This window comes from Camellia sinensis, chromosome 2 (genome assembly GCF_055761805.1).
Source record: "Camellia sinensis isolate YWXY chromosome 2, ASM5576180v1, whole genome shotgun sequence".
In the NCBI taxonomy this organism is placed as follows: Eukaryota; Viridiplantae; Streptophyta; class Magnoliopsida; order Ericales; family Theaceae; genus Camellia; species Camellia sinensis.
In genome coordinates, this window is record NC_138962.1 from 175,348,819 (window position 1) to 175,367,756 (window position 18,938).

The 18,938-nt window shown below is 36.0% G+C and overlaps 2 protein-coding genes and 1 long non-coding RNA gene across 3 annotated transcripts in view; all 3 read left to right on the top strand.

Annotated features, from left to right (window-relative positions):
- LOC114296412 (ketol-acid reductoisomerase, chloroplastic-like) overlaps positions 1 to 18,938 on the top strand; it is a 121,672-nt gene that overhangs the window by 41,493 nt on the left and 61,241 nt on the right. The gene's annotated exons all lie outside the window — the stretch shown is intronic.
- On the top strand, positions 485 to 2,030 carry LOC145820471 (ketol-acid reductoisomerase, chloroplastic-like). Its single transcript, XM_082916192.1, has 3 exons — positions 485 to 641; positions 825 to 980; positions 1,468 to 2,030. The coding sequence occupies exons 1-3, from the start codon at positions 558 to 560 to the stop codon at positions 1,834 to 1,836; spliced, it is 609 nt and encodes a 202-aa protein (XP_082772318.1). The 5' UTR covers positions 485 to 557; the 3' UTR covers positions 1,837 to 2,030.
- On the top strand, positions 14,234 to 16,474 carry LOC145820472 (uncharacterized). Its single transcript, XR_014362054.1, has 2 exons — positions 14,234 to 14,937; positions 15,937 to 16,474. It is a non-coding gene; the product is annotated as an uncharacterized LOC145820472 (long non-coding RNA).

Below are 18,938 nucleotides of genomic sequence, written 5' to 3' on the forward strand. Positions count from 1 at the left end.
AAACAAACGGATATGCAATGTTTCTTTCCAAATTAGGCAATCTAGTCTATACTTGTTTGCTGCGCGCATAACATAGTAATTCTAGGCTAATAAATGGAATAAGAACACATAACGTTTTCAAAATCGGATATCATGGTTAGTAGAGGCTGGTCTTCGGACCGGGCGAAAGGGGGTGCTCATAGCTGACCTTCCCCGATCGTACCCAAGCTCCCGAGCCGAGACAACTCCGGTGATGACGGACATGTGGCCTTCGACACCGAGTCAGGGTTTCCTAAATTTCCCCATTTTAAAAATATTTAGGTGGCGACTCTGTATCTGGCAAAGCAGTCCATGTTTGGCATTACTTTTTTCAAAAATCTGTTTCTCAAAACGATTTGCCAGATTTGGACTCTTTGGTTCAGATTAAGAACCGCGACAAACAAAAATCGCGAGTTCGAACTGTAGTAGCGAGGGCCCCCATCCGCGGGCGCGTGCTACAGTTGGCGGTGTATAATTCATTGTCAGAAGATAGCAAAAGGGAGTTTGAGGTTGCATATAGTGCCTCTTACTATCCCTCCATGCATATATTATATGAGTGCTATAAGGATGTAGCCAGCTGTAGCGAGATCCGGAGTGTTGTCTTGGCTGGGCGTCGCTTTTATGTATGTTTTCTATGTTTTGCATACGTGTCAAAATATGGTAGGTACTATGCGTGTTATGTTATATACAGGCTTGTGAACCTTTGTGTTCTTTATGATGATGCTAAAAATTATTAGTGACATGAGATATTTTCTTACTTGTGTCGTTGAATGCCTTTGCTTCCCCACCTCCCTCAAATCTTACAGGAAAAGGATGGGTTGCCAGCTTTCCCAATGGGTAAAATTGATCAAACGAGGATGTGGAAAGTAGGTGAACGAGTTCGACCAGCACGTCCAGCGGGTGACCTAGGCCCTTTATGTTCCTTCACAGCTGGTGTCTATGTGGCATTAATGATGGCCCAGGTAAGCACCGTTCTACGTTAGTGTGTTGACTTTGGATTGTACTGTTAAAGGAGTCACCATGCACTGTACTTAAATTGCTAGGTTTGCTTTTAAAACAGTGTTCATTTAAGCATGGTCAATGAAGAAGCATGGTTTATTGGATAGATCTCTGTTAGGTTGAATCAAATAATGGCATCTCTTTTGAATTTGTGTCTAATTGTTATCTTCTGGAACTTCACATGGTGAAAAGAAAGAAATTCAGTGTTCATTTAAGCATGGTCAATGAAGAAGCATGGTTTATTGGATAGATCTCTGTTAGGTTGAATCAAATAATGGCATCTCTTTTGAATTTGTGTCTAATTGTTATCTTCTGGAACTTCACATGGTGAAAAGAAAGAAATTTATATTGTAGAACACTAATATTGCACTGAGAACATTTGTTATCTTCAACCATTTGGTCTAACATAATTTTTATAATATATATATATATATATATATATGAAAACAGATTAAGGTTTTGAGGAAGAAAGGACACTCCTACTCTGAGATCATCAACGAAAGCATAATCGAGGCTGTGGATTCTTTGAATCCATTCATGCATGCCCATGGAGTCTCGTTCATGGTTGATAACTGTTCAACCACAGCTCGGCTAGGATCCAGGAAGTGGGCTCCGCGTTTTGACTTCATTCTGACCGAGCGGGCCTTTGTGATGGTAGATAATGGTGATCCCATCGACCAGGACCTTATCAGCAACTTCTTATCAGATCCCATGCATGGGGCGATGGAAGTTCGTGCTCGACTGAGACCTACTGTTGACATCTCTGTGCCCCCTGATGCTGACTTTGTTTGGCCAGAGTTGCGTCAGTCTGGCAACTAGGTGTTGAAGGACAACATTTAGTTTGTGCTGTAGCTAGTTTCTGTTTAAGAGGAGATGTTTGAGGGAGAGAAGTTTTTTTCAAATTGTAGGAGCACCAGAAAAGGTTTGTCTGGTCTACTTTTGACTTTGTTTGTCCATATTTGTAAATTGCTTTGTGTTTTGTGCTTCTGCGAATGAATGAGCAAGATATTATTTTATGCAGTGTTTGTAATTTTGGGAAAAAATAAAATTTGAAGCAAAGCTTTTGTGTAGTTATAATATAATTTAAGGTATTATTGGCAAAGTGAGGCGGTATAATTTTGAGATTGGATTGGGAATTTGGTGGGGCCCACAACTTAAATGGATTGTATTGAAAGTGAGTGAATTGAGGGAAAGAAACACATCATATTCCCCATGAATATATGAACATGATTCAAAGGTTTCAATAGTTCTTTGGCCTATATATATATGCCAAGACCATGATTCAATGCACAGTGATGTACTACATATACGTTCTTGCCATGCCCTATTAGTGAGCAAACAAGAGTTGCCGAGAAGCCACATTAACCAGCGATATCTATAGTTTTACCTTCATTTACTTGTAATATTCAACTTTATGCTGTGGGATATGAAGCATCCACAGCAATGGCGTAGAGGCTTTCCTTTGCATCAATATCTCTCAGCATGAAAATATACCCTTCTTCACCCGAATTTGTTTCCCGTGAGTTTTTATTGGGGAATACTTGGTCCCATCGTTTGCAATCCCATAACCATTAGGGAATAAGTAAAGAACTCATGGGAACCAGAGGTGTCCCCTTTACTTTTGGTAATCTATCATCTCTAATTATGTTCTATGCATCTTTTAATGGTATCAATGTGAATATACCTAAAGCCCTGAGCCAATTGACAAATTTAAATGGTCTTGCATTGACGCAAAACAAGTTGGTTGGTTCCATTCCTTCCTCCATCTTTAATCTCTCTTCCATCACAGTTATTGATATAGTTGGGAACCAAATTTAGGGGACGTTTCCCTCAAACATCGGAATTAATCTTCCTAATATTTAATGGCTTAACAGTGGACTGAACTTGTTTACTGGGTCCATTCCTATTTCAATGTCTGATGCCACCAAGCTATATCACCTGGACTTTGGAAGCAATAAATTTATTGGAAGAGTGCCTCCTTTGGAACATATGCATGATCTTGTACGGTTAAACTTTCAATATAATAATCTCGGAATTGGAGAAGTTGGTGACTTGAATTTTCTCAACTCGTAGGTCTAAGCCACCAATTTGAACTTCCTTGATCTGAGCAGCAACAACTTTGGAGGGGTGTTTCCTGAATCAATCAGTAATTTCTCTACTAATTTTGGTAAACTTCGCTTGTAGAACAAGAAAATAGCTGGAAGCATCTCAACCAGAATAGGGATTTGGTCAATTTGTAGTTTCTCGACATGTCAAACAACCAATTCACAGGTGTTGGTGATAATTACAAATAAAACACCAGAAAATATAAATAATAAAAATTACAATAACTATTGTAAGGGCTGAGGCGCGGGAAATTTGCTCTCTTTAAGGAGATTCAAGCCCTTTGCGGTTAGGCAAAGTCTCACACCGGTGTAGTAGAAAAAATCTTGACTTGTCCCCCCCATGATACAACAGCCCGACTAAGTCGTATGGTTTACCAATACTGCACAATTGGTTAAACCCAAAGCTTTATCATATACACCCTTTTTTATTTGCCTGATAATCTCACATAAAACATAATAAAGCAACCAAAACTTCTTCTCATATGTTCCAAGATAGGAGATTAGCTCAATTTATAGAAGATGAAACTTGGTGGACAAGTTTCTTGGAGGATTCTTCTTGGAAGTTGCTTGGAGGCTCCTTGGAAGTTGGTTGGAGGATAAATATGAAGACTTGACTCTTGGAAGACTTGAAGGAGACTTGACTAGGCAAAGACTTGGAGGATAAGAATAGGAAAGGAAATTGGTGGGCAATTTCCTTGGAAGACTTGAGAAGAAGACTTGGAGGAAAAGAAAACAAATCAAACCAATAACACATTATAATATTGAAATATCTGCTAACATTCCCCCACCTATTTTAATATTATAGGTAACAAAAACTGAGATTATTAGACAAATAAGGATATTATGCATCATGGTAAGTGTGCTCTGCATTGAACCTCCATTAGTGAAACAATAATATCTACTCCAGAGCCAATAGTATGCTCAGCATTGAACTATGACTACTTAAGGGAAATAAATAATTATTGCGCACACAAAATATTCCAGGTGTTCACATAAGCTTTAAAAGCCAGCACATTACGGCCTTGTGCGATCCCAGGATTCATGAGTGTGTTTGAGAATTAGCCCAAATCTCATAGGTAGCGGCCCCACTACCACACTCACATAGGTGAATTCTGTCAAGGGTGCTCCTGTAACTATGACACCCCACTCAATAAGAGCTACAGAAATTCATTAAGAGTTTTTTAATAACTCAACCTCTACAACGTTACAGGATAAATGAACTTACATCATATGGATGGATAAAAAGTAATTTAGTGCATTTCTCACGGCCATCATATGATCGTTTTTCTTATTGAACCCAGTTACATGATCTCTGGTCCCTGGGTTGAGTATCCTCATACATGGCTCCTGCTATATTCAATGGGCTTCAACCCCATCCCCCTCGATGTATTCCAGACTCTATCTCTTGCTAAGGCCTTAGTTAATGGATCTGCAAGATTATCACCAGATTTAATATAATCCACATTTATGATGCCATTATTCATATAAGATCTCACAACACTGTGTTTTCTTCTAATAGGTCTGGATTTACCGTTATAATAACGATTATTAACTCGACCAATTGCTGTGGTGCTATCACAATGAATCAATATAGGTGGAATCGATTTTTCCCAACAAGAGATTTCATTTAACAAAATCTCTTAACCAATTTGCTTCTTCACTAGCTGTAGCTAAAGCAATAAGCTCAGCCTCCATTGTTGAATTAGCAATAATGGTTTGTTTTTTCGATTTCCAACTTATAGCACCACCTCCCAATGTAAATAAGTAACCAGTGGTTGATAATGAATCACCTGACAAGGTATTCCAATTGGCATCACTGTAACCTTCAAGTACTGCAGGATACTTATTATAAAACAAGCCAAATTTTATGGTACTAGATAAATATTTCATAATCCGCTCAATGGCTAGCCAGTGATCACTGCCAGGCTTGCTAGTAAACCTACTAAGTACTCCAACTGCATAGGCAATGTCAGGTCTAGTACAGTAAGTCGCATAGCGCAAACTACCAATCATACTACCATATTCCTTTTGATTAATTACATCCTCATCATTTTCAATAGGAAATAAATGCACATGAGGATCGAAAGGAGTAAGAACATGCTTGTACTTATAAAAATTATATTTTCTCAAAATTTTCTCAACATAATGTGACTAATCAAGAAATATACCATCACAAGTTTTGGTAATTTTTATTCCCAAAATATAATTAGCCTCACCAAGATCTTTCATATCAAAATGGCTATCAAGCATATTTTTAGTTTCCATGATGATATGCAAATTAGAGCCAAATATAAATAAATCATCCACATAGAGGCTAATAATAACAGTGAATTTTCTTCAGATTTACAGTAGATGCATTTATCACATTCATTCGTTTTATAGCCATTCTCAATCATGCATGAATCAAATTTCTCATGCCACTGTTTAGGGGCCTGTTTTAAGCCATATAGGGATTTAACTAGCTTGCACACTTTGCTTTCTTGACCGGGTTCCACAAAACCCTCAGGTTGATCCATATAGATTTCTTTACCCATGTCTCCATTTAAAAAGGCTGTTTTAACATCAATTTAATGAATTTTTAAATCATGAATTGCAGCCACTGCAATTAATAATCTAATGGATGTAACTCTAGTAACCGGAGAAAATGTATCAAAAAAGTCAAGTTCTGCTTGTTGTTTAAAACCTTTTGCAACAAGCCTTGCTTTATATTTATCAATAATTCCATCTGGTTTAAGTTTTTTTCTCAAAACCCATTTACAGCCAATAGTTTTACAACATGGTGGTAAATCTACTAATACCCAAGTTTTATTGGATAATAATGATTCCATCTCATCATTTACAGCCTCGTTCCAAAAAACAGAGTCAAGAGATGCCAAACCTTCTTGTAAAGTTAATGGAGTTTCCTCCACATTAAAAACATGATAATCAGGGGCAAAATCTTTTTCTAATCTGGCTCTTTTACTCCTTCTAGGTTCAAAAACTACAGTATCTTGGTTTTGTAAAAGAGGAGTAGAGGAACCGGTTTCAGATAAAATATTTTCTTGATAATTTTGACCCCCACTATTTTTAGATTTAAAAGAAAATTTTTCTTCATGAAAAATTGCATCACCTGATTTAAAAATTATTTTGTTTTCCATATCAAAAAATATATAGGCTGTACTATTTGTTGCATATCCAAGAAAAGCACAAATGGCAGCTCTTTCACACCTAATTTAGGTCTTTTAGGGTCCACAAGTCTAACAAAAGCTAGACACCTCCAAACCCTCAAATACCCCAAATTTGGCTTATGCCCTTTCCACAACTCAAAATGTGTAACTTTTGTTTTTTTATGTGGCACTCTATTCATAACATAACATGCAGTTAAAATTGCTTCTCCCCACAAATTTGAAGGAGCACCTGCTTCAATTAGCATATCATTTGTTAAATCAGTTAAAGTTCTATTTTTCCTTTCTGCTACACCATTAGATGCAGGTGAATATGGTGGAGTAGTTTCATGGATTATTCCCAAAGACTGAGCAAACGAGTTGAATCCAAAAGATTCATACTCTCGGCCTCTATCACTTCTATATCTTTTAATCTTTTTACTGAATTGATTTTCAACTTCAAGAAGGAATTTTTTAAAATTTTCAAAAGTATCACATTTATTTTTCAACAAGGATACATAAGTTATTTTGAAAAATCATCAATAAAAGTGATAAAATATCTATTTCCACCAAGTGTTAAAATTCCTTCAAATTCACATAAATCAGTGTGAATTAATTCTAACAATTCAGTATTTCTCACCACACTTTTATGAGGCCTTTTAGTTGTTTTTGCTTGATTGCAAACTTCACATTTCTCAAACTTATTTGTTAGTCTGGGAATTAATCCTAAACTACTCATGACTCCCACATATCGGCTATTAATATGACACAGACGAGCATGCCAAAAATTCATAGAAGACAACATGTAAACAGAAACATGTGCTTTCTTATTCTCAACATTTAATTTAAACATTCCATCACAGGCATACCCTTTCCCCACAAATATGCCTTTTTTAGTGATTACATATTGGTCAAATTCAATAGTCTGCTTGAAACCAGCTTTGTTGAACAAATAACTTGACATCAAATTTTTCCTCATGGACGGTGTGTACAACACATTTTTTAAAACAAGCACACGTCCAGGGGTAAAATTCAACTCAACATCCCCACACCCGAGCACCTTGGTTAAACTGGAGTCACCAAGCATAACAGTCATCTCCTCATTAAAAGGAGTGAAATCTTTGAACCAATCTTTATCATAGCAGACATGCCTATTGGCACCAGAGTCTGTCCACCACCCTTCCACAGATTGAACCATAAAAATATCTGTAATCATTGCCACAAATGGTTCCTCAGTAACATTAGCCTGTGGTCAAGACTGTTGTTTCCAAAATTTGCAAGTTTGAGTAATATGCCCACTTTTGCCACACACAAAACATGTCACATTTGTCAGATCTTGTGAAGGGGGTTCTTGGTTCCATTTCTTTTGCCTCGGGTAATTTTTATTTTGTGGCCTTCCAATATTTTTCCAGATTTTCTTAACTGGCTTCAAGTGACTATTTTTATGAAATCGACCTTTAGGTAAAGTATTCCAGAAGTTAAATTTACCTTTGCAGTGGAATGCTCTTGTGTCATAAGCGCATCTTGTCCTCGTGCTTCCTCCTCTGCCCGAATCCGTGTGATTAGAGTCTCCAAGGACGTCTCTTTTTGCTTGTGACGCATTGACTTCTGGAACTCCCTCCAAGATGATGGTAGTTTGTCAACAATTCCTGCTACAACAAGATTGTCTCCAATTTTGATGCCTTCGGATCTAACTTCAGCCACTAGCATCTGAAAATCTTGAACTTGCTCCACCACTGATTTTTCATCTATCATTTGATAATGGAAAAAACGGCCTGCAGCATATTTTTTAGCGCCTGCCTCTTCAGTGTCATATTTATTCTGCAAGGCTTTCCCAAATTTCTTGGCAGTAGTGTAAGTAGTATCAAAATAATCATAAAATTGATCTGAAAGACAATTCAAAAGATAATATCGACATTTATACTCATCTGCGTTGTATTTCTCGATTTTTTCAAGATGAGCGGCAAACTCCTCGTCGGTCATCTCTTCAGTGGGGACTTTGTTCGGATTTTTCTCGGTCAGGATATAGGCCACCTTGAGGAGACTAAGATAGAAAAGCACCTTGCCTTTCCATCTCTTGAAATGGGCTCCCTTGAACCGAAAGGGCTTGTTGAGATCGCCGGTATTCTCGTTGGGCTTCTCCAGTACTGGCTCCATGAATTTTTGCTACTTGAATCTCCTTAAAATTGTTGGTGATAATTACAAATAAAACACCATAAAATATAAATAATAAAAATTACAATAACTATTGTAAGGGCTGAGGCGCGGGAAATTCGTTCTCTTTAAGGAGATTCAAACCCTTTGCGGTTAGGCAAAGCCTCACACCAGTGCAACAGAAAAAACCTTGACTTGTCCCCCCAGGATACAACAGCCCGACTAAGTCGTATGGTTTACCAATACTGCACAATTGATTGAACCCAAAGCTTTATCATATACACCCTTTTTTATTTGCCTGATAATCTCACATAAAACATAATAAAGCAACCAAAACTTCTTCTCATATGTTCCAAGATAGGAGATTAGCTCAATTTATAGAAGATGAAACTTGGTGGACAGGTTTCTTGGAGGATTCTTGGAAGTTGCTTGCAGGCTCCTTGGAAGTTGAATGGAGGATAAGTATGAAGACTTGGCTCTTGGAAGACTTGACGGAGACTTGACTAGGCAAAGACTTGGAGGATAAGAATAGGAAAGGAAATTGGTGGGCAATTTCCTTGGAAGACTTGAGAAGAAGACTTGGAGGAAAAGAAAACAAATCAAACCAATAACACATTATAATATTGAAATATCTGCTAACAACAGGTAACATTCTTGCTGATATTAGGAAGTTTCAAAAGCTACAAAAATTGTATCTCTCAGCTAATTAATTCTACGGGACTATACCATGGTCTTTTGGAAATTTGACTTTATTAACAGCACTTAGATTATCCATAAATAATCTTCATGGCAGCACCCCATCAAGTTTGGGGAAATGCCAATATTTGGTGGAACTAAGTCTTGACCAAAACGATCTTAGTGGTACCATACCTGGGGAACTTGTCAGCCTTTCATCATTATTGTATATAAACATGTCCCATAATGAATTGACTGGTTCCCTTTCAGTGGGAGTTGGAAATTTAAAAAATTTAGAGCAATTAGTTCTTTCCAAGAATATGTTGTCTGGTGAAATCCCAAGTACTATTGGTAGCTTTGTAAAACTGAGATTATTATATATGGAGTGCAGCAAATTTGGGGGAATCCTTCCATCATCTTTAAGTTATTTGAGAGGTATGGAGGAATTAGATCTCTCTAACAATAATTTCTTTAAAAAAAAATACCAGACCAGTAACGTTGTGTTTGGTTAGGGGATTTGAGAAGAGATTTGGAAAATGAGAGAGAAAAGGTTGGTGAAAAAAAAAAAGGGTGTACCCAGTGCATGAAACTCCCTCTTAAGCAAGGTTTAGAAAAATTTATGTAAAATGTGAATAAAATATACTTACATTTTACTTAGTTTCACACATCTTTTCCCTTTTCCTTTCCAAATCCTTTCCCAAATCTCCCAACCAAACATAACGTAAGGGGGTTTTTTCTTCTTACAAAAATTCAATCTATCATTCAATGATTTTGAGGGTGATGCACCAAAAAAGGTGTATTTAAGAATGCAACTGCAGTTTCTGTTAAGGTAAACACCAAGGTCTGTGGTGGAATTCTTGAATTACAACTACACAGTTGCAACTCCAAAGGATTCACAAGGAAACGATTTTCTCGCACCTTGAAATTAATAATTCCCACAGTTGTTGGGCTTCTAGGACTAATTTTGATATTGTGTTTCCTATATTTTTGTTGGTTCAAAAAGACATCAAAAGTACCCTCTTTGATATCTTTAGGGAACTCATTTTTGAAATTGTCCTATCAAAGTCTACTTAAAGCTACTGATGGCTTTTCTCCATCCAATTTGATTGGTGTTGGTTTGGTGTACAAAGGAATTCTTAGTCAAGGTGAAAAGATTGTAGCAGTAGAGGTACTAAATCTTCAATGTCATGGTGCTTCCAAGAGTTTCTTCGCTGAGTGTGAGGCCTTGAGGCACATCAAACATCGGAATCTTGTCAAGGTTCTCACGGCATGTTCAAGTGTTGACTATCATGGTAACGATTTCAAAGCTCTTGTTTATGAGTTTATGGTCAACGGTAGCCTAGAGGATTGGTTTACATGAAATGAGAACGAAGATGAGGCACACAAGTACTTGAGGAATTTGGACCTTCTCCAAAGGTTAAATATTGCCATTGATGTTGTTTCTGCACTTGATTATCTTCACAATCACTGCCCTAAACCAATAATTAATTGTGATCTTAAGCTGAGCAATGTTCTTTTAGACAACGAAATGACTGCACAGGTAGGTGACTTTGGATTAGCAAGATTCATTCCAGAAACCACCTCTTGACAATTCTGCAAATCAATCAAGTTCTATTGGCATGAGAGGATCTGTTGGTTATGCTGCTCCTGGTAAATATACCTCTTAGGCTCTTCTTTGTTTTCCTTTTTTCCTTCACTAACCAACAGAATCTAGAGTTGATTCACACAACCGAGACTGCACTGTTTTAGTAAAGTGTGTTTGGTTTGAGTTTTTTGGATTAAGTTTTTTGAAAACTGAGTTTTTTGATTTTCGTATTTTTTTGTTTTTAGTGAATATTTTTAAAATTTTAAACTTTTTTTTTTACTTTTTTAGATGCACCTTATTTAGATGTATCTAAAAAGTAAAAAATTTGTGAAAAAATATTTTTAAAAATTAATAAATACATAAAAATACAAAAAATGTACTAAATTCTCGTATTTTTTTTTTTGTACTTTTGATATTTAGTGAATTTTTAAAAGGTTTCCTTCATAATTTTTTTACTTTTTAGGTATATTTATGTTAGGTATGTCCAAGGTTCTGAAAAGCGGTTGCGGTCGCCATAACGGTGGCGGTGGTGCGGGTGCGGTTGCGGGCTATAAAGGACGTAACGTAACGGTTGTGGTAACCGGAACCGTAAATTTTTTTATTTTTCGCACAATTTGAAAAAAACTTACCGATACGCATATTTGTTTTTCCATGGTAATATTTATTAGGTTTAAAATAAATATTGATCAATTTTTGTAAATTTTTAAGTATGATCCAATATATTTCATATTTTTAAATCACTATAAACTGAGTTTTTTACATTTTATTTTAATAATTAATAACTTTATATTATACAAAAAAATCAATTACTAACTATTATATATATGATAAACAATGACAAAAGTAAGAGAATAAATAAGAGCCTAAATTTATATATATACATATTTTAACCAATCCAAATAGATAATGACCACACTTATTATTATTATTATTATTATTTTCAAACAATATATAGACAGACGCACCCAAACAAAATGGTTAAGTGATAGCAGCTGAATAGAATAGCATAGGTCTTACAGCTTCAACAAATCAATAACATGTTCTTCATCTTTCCTCTTCTTTCTCTCTATCTTTTGCCCCTCCATCTTCTCTCTTTATCTTCTCTCTTCTCTCTATCCCTCTTCCCCCCATTTTTAACTTTTTTTTGTGTGTTTTTTCGAAAGAAACAGTTTGGAACCGTTACGTAACGATGCGTAACAGGCCGTTACGGTTGTTACGGCACTGTTACGACCGCTACGGCCGACACACCTGTGAATCTCAGTCGCACTGCAAAAGCAGCCGTAACGGGTGGCGGTAACCATCAAAACCATTACATAACGGTGTTATGTAACGGTTGCGGCTACTTTTTAAAACCTTGGGTATGTCTAAAAAGTAAGAAAAATTGCTTAAAATATTAAAAAATTCAGTAAAAACAAAAAAACACGGAAAATAAGAAAATAGAATTTTCTGAAAAGAGTTTTTGGAAAACTCTAACCAAGCATGCTCAGTTCTTTGATTTCATTCCATGCAAAGCACTATAATATTTTTCTGGCAACTTCTTTCCAATTTATTACTCTCACATAAAATACAATGGAACATAATCTAGAGTTGATTCACACAACCAAGACTGCACTTATTTAGTCACTGAAATAGAACTAATGGTTCTTTGATTTCATTCCTTGCAAAGCACTATAATATTTTTCTAGCAACTTCTTTCCAATTTATTACTCTCACATAAAATACAACGGATGAATTGCAGAGTATGGCATAGGAAATGAGGTGGTGATATGTATAGTCATGGCATCCTTTCATTAAAGATGTTCATGGGGATAAGACCTACAAATAAAAAGTGTTGTGATGGTTTGGGTATCCATGACTATGTTAAGATGGCTTTGCCTGAAGAAATGCAGAGCAATGTTGACCCAACACTGTTTCAACAAAAAGAAAATGGGGCGGCAAGCTCAAGCATCAACAACACTCAAAATCCTGGCTCTGCTAGCAATGCTAAATTTCAGGAGTGCTTGATTTTAGTACTTAAAATTGAAAAGCACAGCACACATTTCTCCTTAAAACCCAGGTATTAAGGAGTGGAAAACTGAAACATTATAACTAGTACAGATGGAACAACTTCAAGCGATGTGGGACACGTTCCAACACTTAATGTTGGAATTGCATGTTCACAAGAATTGTTGAGAGATCGACAAGCCATCAATGACGTTGTTACTCAGTTGCCATGATTAGGAACACTCTTCTTCGAACCAACACAAAACTTGGAGGCAGAAGAGCAAGAATTGCAGTGCAATCATGAATAGGTATGTCCCTGCTACTTTCTTAGTCACTCAACAAAATAGAGTTGGCAAAGATAGGTCTAAGTTTTTGTTCCATTAGAGGGCAGCATTGTTTAAAATTGGCTGACCAAATCTAAACACTCTCAAATTAGATGGCAAACTTCAGAGAATCCAATCCCATAAAAATAAACAGTAGATGTAACTCAATCTCATACAAAGTTAAGACACAGCTAGAGCTGACAAAGTCTAATCAATTAGACAAAAATTATATGGTTAGTTGAACATATAAGATAAGCGGTGTGCCCTCATAGTGGTGGATTTCATAAACAATTACCATGACGCACGTCTAAAATACAGTAACATCATTCTTGATTGTAGATTTCTTATGGAAAAGTTGGGCATAACTAGGACAATCATTGCTACCATGAAACAAACAATTGCACAAATTTAGTACCATGGAATTAGTTATTTTTATTTTTTTAAGTGAAGGAACTAAAGTGAGATTATAGTAAAAATGTAAGGATGCAAAGTATAATTAACTTAAAAAATAATTTTTTATTTGATTTTCTAAAACTATTTTTAAATTTTTTTTTTTGAAAAAATAAAAACTAGTTTGACAAAAATAAATATCAAAAAGATATATTTGAATTTTTAAAAATTATTTTTACCCTTTCAAAAGATAAAACTATATAAAAATGATAAGGTACTCAATCTAGAGGTCAATTTTTTTAAATTTTGGGCCTATAGGCCGAAGTCCTATTTTTTTGGGACTAAAAGGACAATTATAATTTGATAGAGCATTTCACCATATCTATCTATCTATCTATCTATCTATCTATCTATTTGTTCATGTGTTACATAGCTGCTCACCTAATCTATCTATTTGTCAATATCGTCACCACCGCTACTGTTGTTGCTGGATGCCATCAATGACTTTTCCAATGCCGATGAACTTTTCCAACTATCAACCAGTAGTTGTTCGACAATGGGGTACAATTCAAGCACAAAAAAAATTATTTCACTCTCCAAACAATTACTTTAAACATGTCATTATCGCGGAAAAAAAAAAAAAAAATCAAATCTTGGACCAAATAATATATTACTCTATAAATGTGAACTTTTTCCTAATTATCCCACAATGCTAAATGTAATTTTGTTATCAATTTAATTTTTTATTTTAATTTTTTTTTCTCTTTTGAAAGTAATTTGAAAATCAAACCAATGCAATAAATTGTAAAAATAGAAGCTCCCCTCTTTTTCCATCACTTTCCCATACGTCTCCTCCTGTGATATACATTTGGGATTTGGATTCTCTGTCCATATTTTCCGTCTAAATCCATATATTTGAAAACCCCATTCAGTCTGGGGAGCTCTCTTTCTCCCTCCATTGCTATCCATCTCTCTCACTCTCTCTACATATAAAATAACTTGATGACTTAGTAGTAATGAAAAAGTGAATCTTGATCTTCTTTGTTGTTTGTATCTAGGATTCTTGATTTTCTTGTCTTTGCTTGTTCTTGTTGCTTTGAATTTAGTAGTAATGTAAATGCCAGTACATTCATGATACACATTTGGTGCATTTTTTCTTTTCACTCCAAAAAATTCTTGTACATTCTAATGTCCTGTATTTACATTCTCAGTTCATCAATTTCAAGTTGAAGAAGAATGAGTGGTGGGAGTCACAATCATTCTGGTTATCCTGGTGGACAATACCCTCCGCCTCCTGGGGCATACCCTCCCCAAGGATACCCTACCCTCCTCAGGCATATCCCCTTAAGGTTACCTACAGGCTGGATACCCTCCTCCCAGTGGTTACCCTCCAGCCGGATATCCTCTCCCAGGTGGTTACCCTCCAGCTGGATATCCTCCCCCAGGTGGCTACCCACCAGCTGGATGTCCTCCCCCTGGTGGATACCCACCATCAACATATCCTTCCCCAGGTGGATATCCACAAGTAGGTTATCCTAGTCCATCGGAGTCACATCATTCAGGTATGTTTGATGCATTTCTTTGTACTTGGATCTAAATTTGACATCCTCATCTGTTTTTAGATTATGTTTGCCAATAGATTGTCATTGCTTCACTCAGGAAGGACCTTATTATTGGCTTTTTTTGCCATGTGTTGTTATTTCAGTTGTCCTCCAATATTAGGATATGTTTTTCGTTTGATTGTGAAGGACCTTGTGAGCGTTTTTTGCTTTTCTGTTGTGATGAGGGAAGTGGGCACGGTATGTGTTGCTTTTAGTTTTTTGATCGTGTCATTTAAACAGAATAATGGTGGAAATAGGTCCATTATGGGCAGCCTACAAAGGGCTTTAATCCAAATGTTGTGACCTACTCAGGGTATTCAAATGTCAGGAATTTTTATTTCTATAAAAAATTTGCAGTTAAAAAAACTCTCAATGGTGTGTTAAAGGTAAATGGTATCACCACCTGCAAGAAATGTTTGAACAAATGGTTGGCACTTGGCAGAAGAAATGTGCAACTCCTAGAACCTTTGATTAGTTTGTGCGTTTATTCAGTGTTTTTGAAATCCAAAACAAGAAACTCAAACCGGCAAAAACTATTAAGTGCATATTGTCACCTAGGAGGAATCAGAAGCAGAAGTTTTTTTAATGATTTTTGGCACCAAAAAAGTTGTAGAATTCCCTTTCATCCCAGCGGTAAAGAGGAGTAAACTAGGATACCCTAATTTGAAATACTGTAAAATTTTGACGGCTTGTCTCTAATTATAGAACCTTCTTTTTTGTTGTTGTGTGTGTGTGTGTTAATTTTTCATTTCTCTGCCTCCTATTTACATCTACTAGTTTGCAATATAATATAATAATGTACCTGTTAAATTACATTTATGCAAGGTAATGATGATCCTTAACACCCTAAGCAGGCAGGCTTGCAATGCTGTTTGTTCAATTGTAACACTAAGCTTTTATTATTATTATTTTTTCCCTTTATTGATAACATGTTATTTCTTACATTAATAATATATACAGGGCATGGAGGACCTAGTATGGGAACACTGATAGCTGGGGGTGCAGCTGCTGTGGCTGCTGCTCATGGAGCTCATCATCTGTCACATGGCGGTCATCATTTCTCACATGGCGGTCATCATCTGTCACATGGCCATCACCATGGGAAGTTTAAGCACGGGAAATTCAAACACAGGAAGTTCGGCAAACACAAGAAGCATGGAAAGCACCACGTGGGGAAGTTCCTGAAGTTCAAGAAATGGAAGTAATTCCGGTGTGCTGCATTATCGTGGTACTGATTCTGGTTCGTCATACCTTACTACTAGCATTGTTTGCTGCTGTTATTGTTTAGGCTTGCTGTTACTTTTGTCCCCTTTTTTTAACCTCATGAATTGTGGATGCAATTTGAAAGTTATGGCATTGAGCTACTGGCGTGCATATATAATTACAAATTTCTTATGTGGTATTTCTCCACATGTGAATGAATTATGTAGTGTTTGGTTCGCTAGAATGAATGTGGATTTGAATGGAATGTTTATTCCTTATCCTTTTTGTGGAACAATCATTCCTTTACAATGATAATTCTATTTGTAATGTATTTTTCATAACTTTTTTAGTGAACCAAACGTGAGAATGAATATTTTGATGGAATGATTATTTCATTCCAACTCATTTCAATGAACCTAACATAAGCCTTTTAAGGAAGGAGTTGATATAGCCCTCACAAGTAATTTTCTTTTTTGGGCCTTGTAATTTTCCTTACAAGTATTTGCATCGTAATTGTTGCAACTTGCAAAAGGGTTGTTGGGCCCAACAGTAAGGTTTAATGTTAGGATTCTTAGTGGTGCGAGTCTGAATAATGAAAACAATATCTTTAGACTTGGGAGGTGTGTGTTTGTCCTCCCTAGGCTTACTATAGTAGAAGTGTCATGCATTGAGTTGCTACTTTTATTTGATCAGCAAAAAGAAAAATTTATTAATGACAACACATACATTACGTATGTAAGTACATCAATAAAAGAGGAGAATATATTTGGTGGGTCTGTCAACAATGGTCCAATGAAATCAACATTCCCTTGTTAAAATTAATGTCATATTTATATTAGATACATTGGATACATTGCATGCATTGGATACATTGAGTTCATACATTCTTTGTATTCATGTATTTTTATATTCATGTATTTTATATTTATTAAGTACATTGTCTAGATTATATTCATGTACCTAATTAATTACAAGGTTGTTTAGGTTCATGGATCTTATTTATTGAACTTATGTATAACCTTCTCTATATAAAAGGATGTAAGCCTATGGGCAAGATATATGAATCAATAATTGATAAAAATTCAATACAAAATATAGTTCATTATAAAGAGAGTTTTATCAAAAGCTAACATAAGTGGTATCAGAGCTTTGGTTGGGTCAAGAGCAAGCTGGGCGTAGAGATCGGATACGGGAAAACAAGCCCCGAAGAAGAACAAACCGACATCCATGGCGAATCCCATCAACCAAAATGTATCCACTCCTATCTTTAATGGTGAAAATTTTGATTTTTGGTATGTGAAAATGAGAACTATTTTTGTCTATACGGAGCTTTGGGATCTTGTTGAGAATGGGTTCGAGGAACCTGAAGATGTAGAAGCTTTGACAAATCCCCAAAAGAACCAAGTAAAAGAGCAAAGGAAGAAGGATTCAAAGGCTCTCTCTTTTATTCAACAAGGAGTTTCAGAAGCAATCTTTCTAAGAATTATCAATGCAACAAAAGCGAAGGAGGCATGGGATATTCTTCAGAAAGAGTATAGAGGCAACTTGAAGGTAAGAACCATCAAACTTCAGTCATTGAAAAGAGATTTTGAAAATTTAAAGATGAAGGATATGGAATTGTTGAAGGATTATTTTTCTAGGGTTATGGAACTTGTAAACCAAATGAAAATTTATGGGGATAATATTACTAATCAAAGAGTTGTTGAGAAAATTTTGATAAGTTTGCCGGAGAAATACAATCCCATTGTTGCTGTCATTGAAGAAACTAAAGATCTTGCTGATTTGAGTATTGAAGAATTGATGGGTTCAATGAAAGCATTTGAGCAAAGGTTGAGTAGGCAATCTAAAAAGTCAATTGAAAGTGCCTTTCAATCCAAGCTCAATGTTAGTACCTCTAATTTCCAAGGAAGAGGAAGAGGAAGAGGAGGAGGAAGAAATGCAACTGGAAGAGTAAGAAATGCAAGAGGAAGAGGAAGGTCTAATTTTCAAAGAAAGGAAAATGAAGAGTCCACTCAACAAAAGTGTGGAATTTGCAACCAAAGCAATCATGTTGATAAAGATTGTTGGTTTCGAGGAAAGCCAAAATGTTACAATTGCAACAAATTTGGGCATATCAAGAAGGATTGTCTAGTCAAGAGCACTCAACAAGCTAATTTTTCTGAGGAGCAAGAAAGTGAAGGGCACATGTTCTATGCTTGTCACAAGGCATCGGATCAAACCAAGGATGTATGGTTTCTAGATAGCGGATGTAGCAATCACATGACAGGAGATGAAAGCATTTTTGTAAAAATGGATGCTTCCTCCAGTCCTTAAGTAAAAATGGGGAATGGTGCCTGAGTCCAAACAAAAGGAAAAGGTACTATTGCTATAGAAACCAAGATGGGTACAAGATTCATTTCCGATGTTCTCTTAGTTCCAGACTTAGAGCAAAATTTGCTAAGTGTTGGACAACTTATGGAGCGTGGATATCTTGTTCACTTTGAAGGCGATTTTTGCAAAATTTTTGACAAACGGGGGAAAAGCCAAGTTGTAGCACAAATCAAGATGGAGAAGAATAGAAGTTTTCCTCTCATTTTTCGGTATAGCAAAAATGCGGCTTTGAAGATGGATGTGATTGATAATTCATGGCTTTGGCATAGAAGATTTGGGCACTTGAATTTTCAAAGCTTGAAGCATCTACAACAAAACAATATGGTTTTTGGGTTGCCAACCATTCATGAAGTGCAACATATTTGTGAAGGTTGTGCACTTGGAAAGCA

Coding starts and splice junctions, on each gene's coding strand:
- LOC145820471 (XM_082916192.1), top strand. CDS start 558: ATGCATATATTATATGAGTGCTATAAGGATGTAGCCAGCTGTAGCGAG. Junction 642..824: donor TGGCTGGGCGTCGCTTTTAT/GTATGTTTTCTA, acceptor CAAATCTTACAG/GAAAAGGATGGGTTGCCAGC. Junction 981..1,467: donor TGGCATTAATGATGGCCCAG/GTAAGCACCGTT, acceptor ATATGAAAACAG/ATTAAGGTTTTGAGGAAGAA.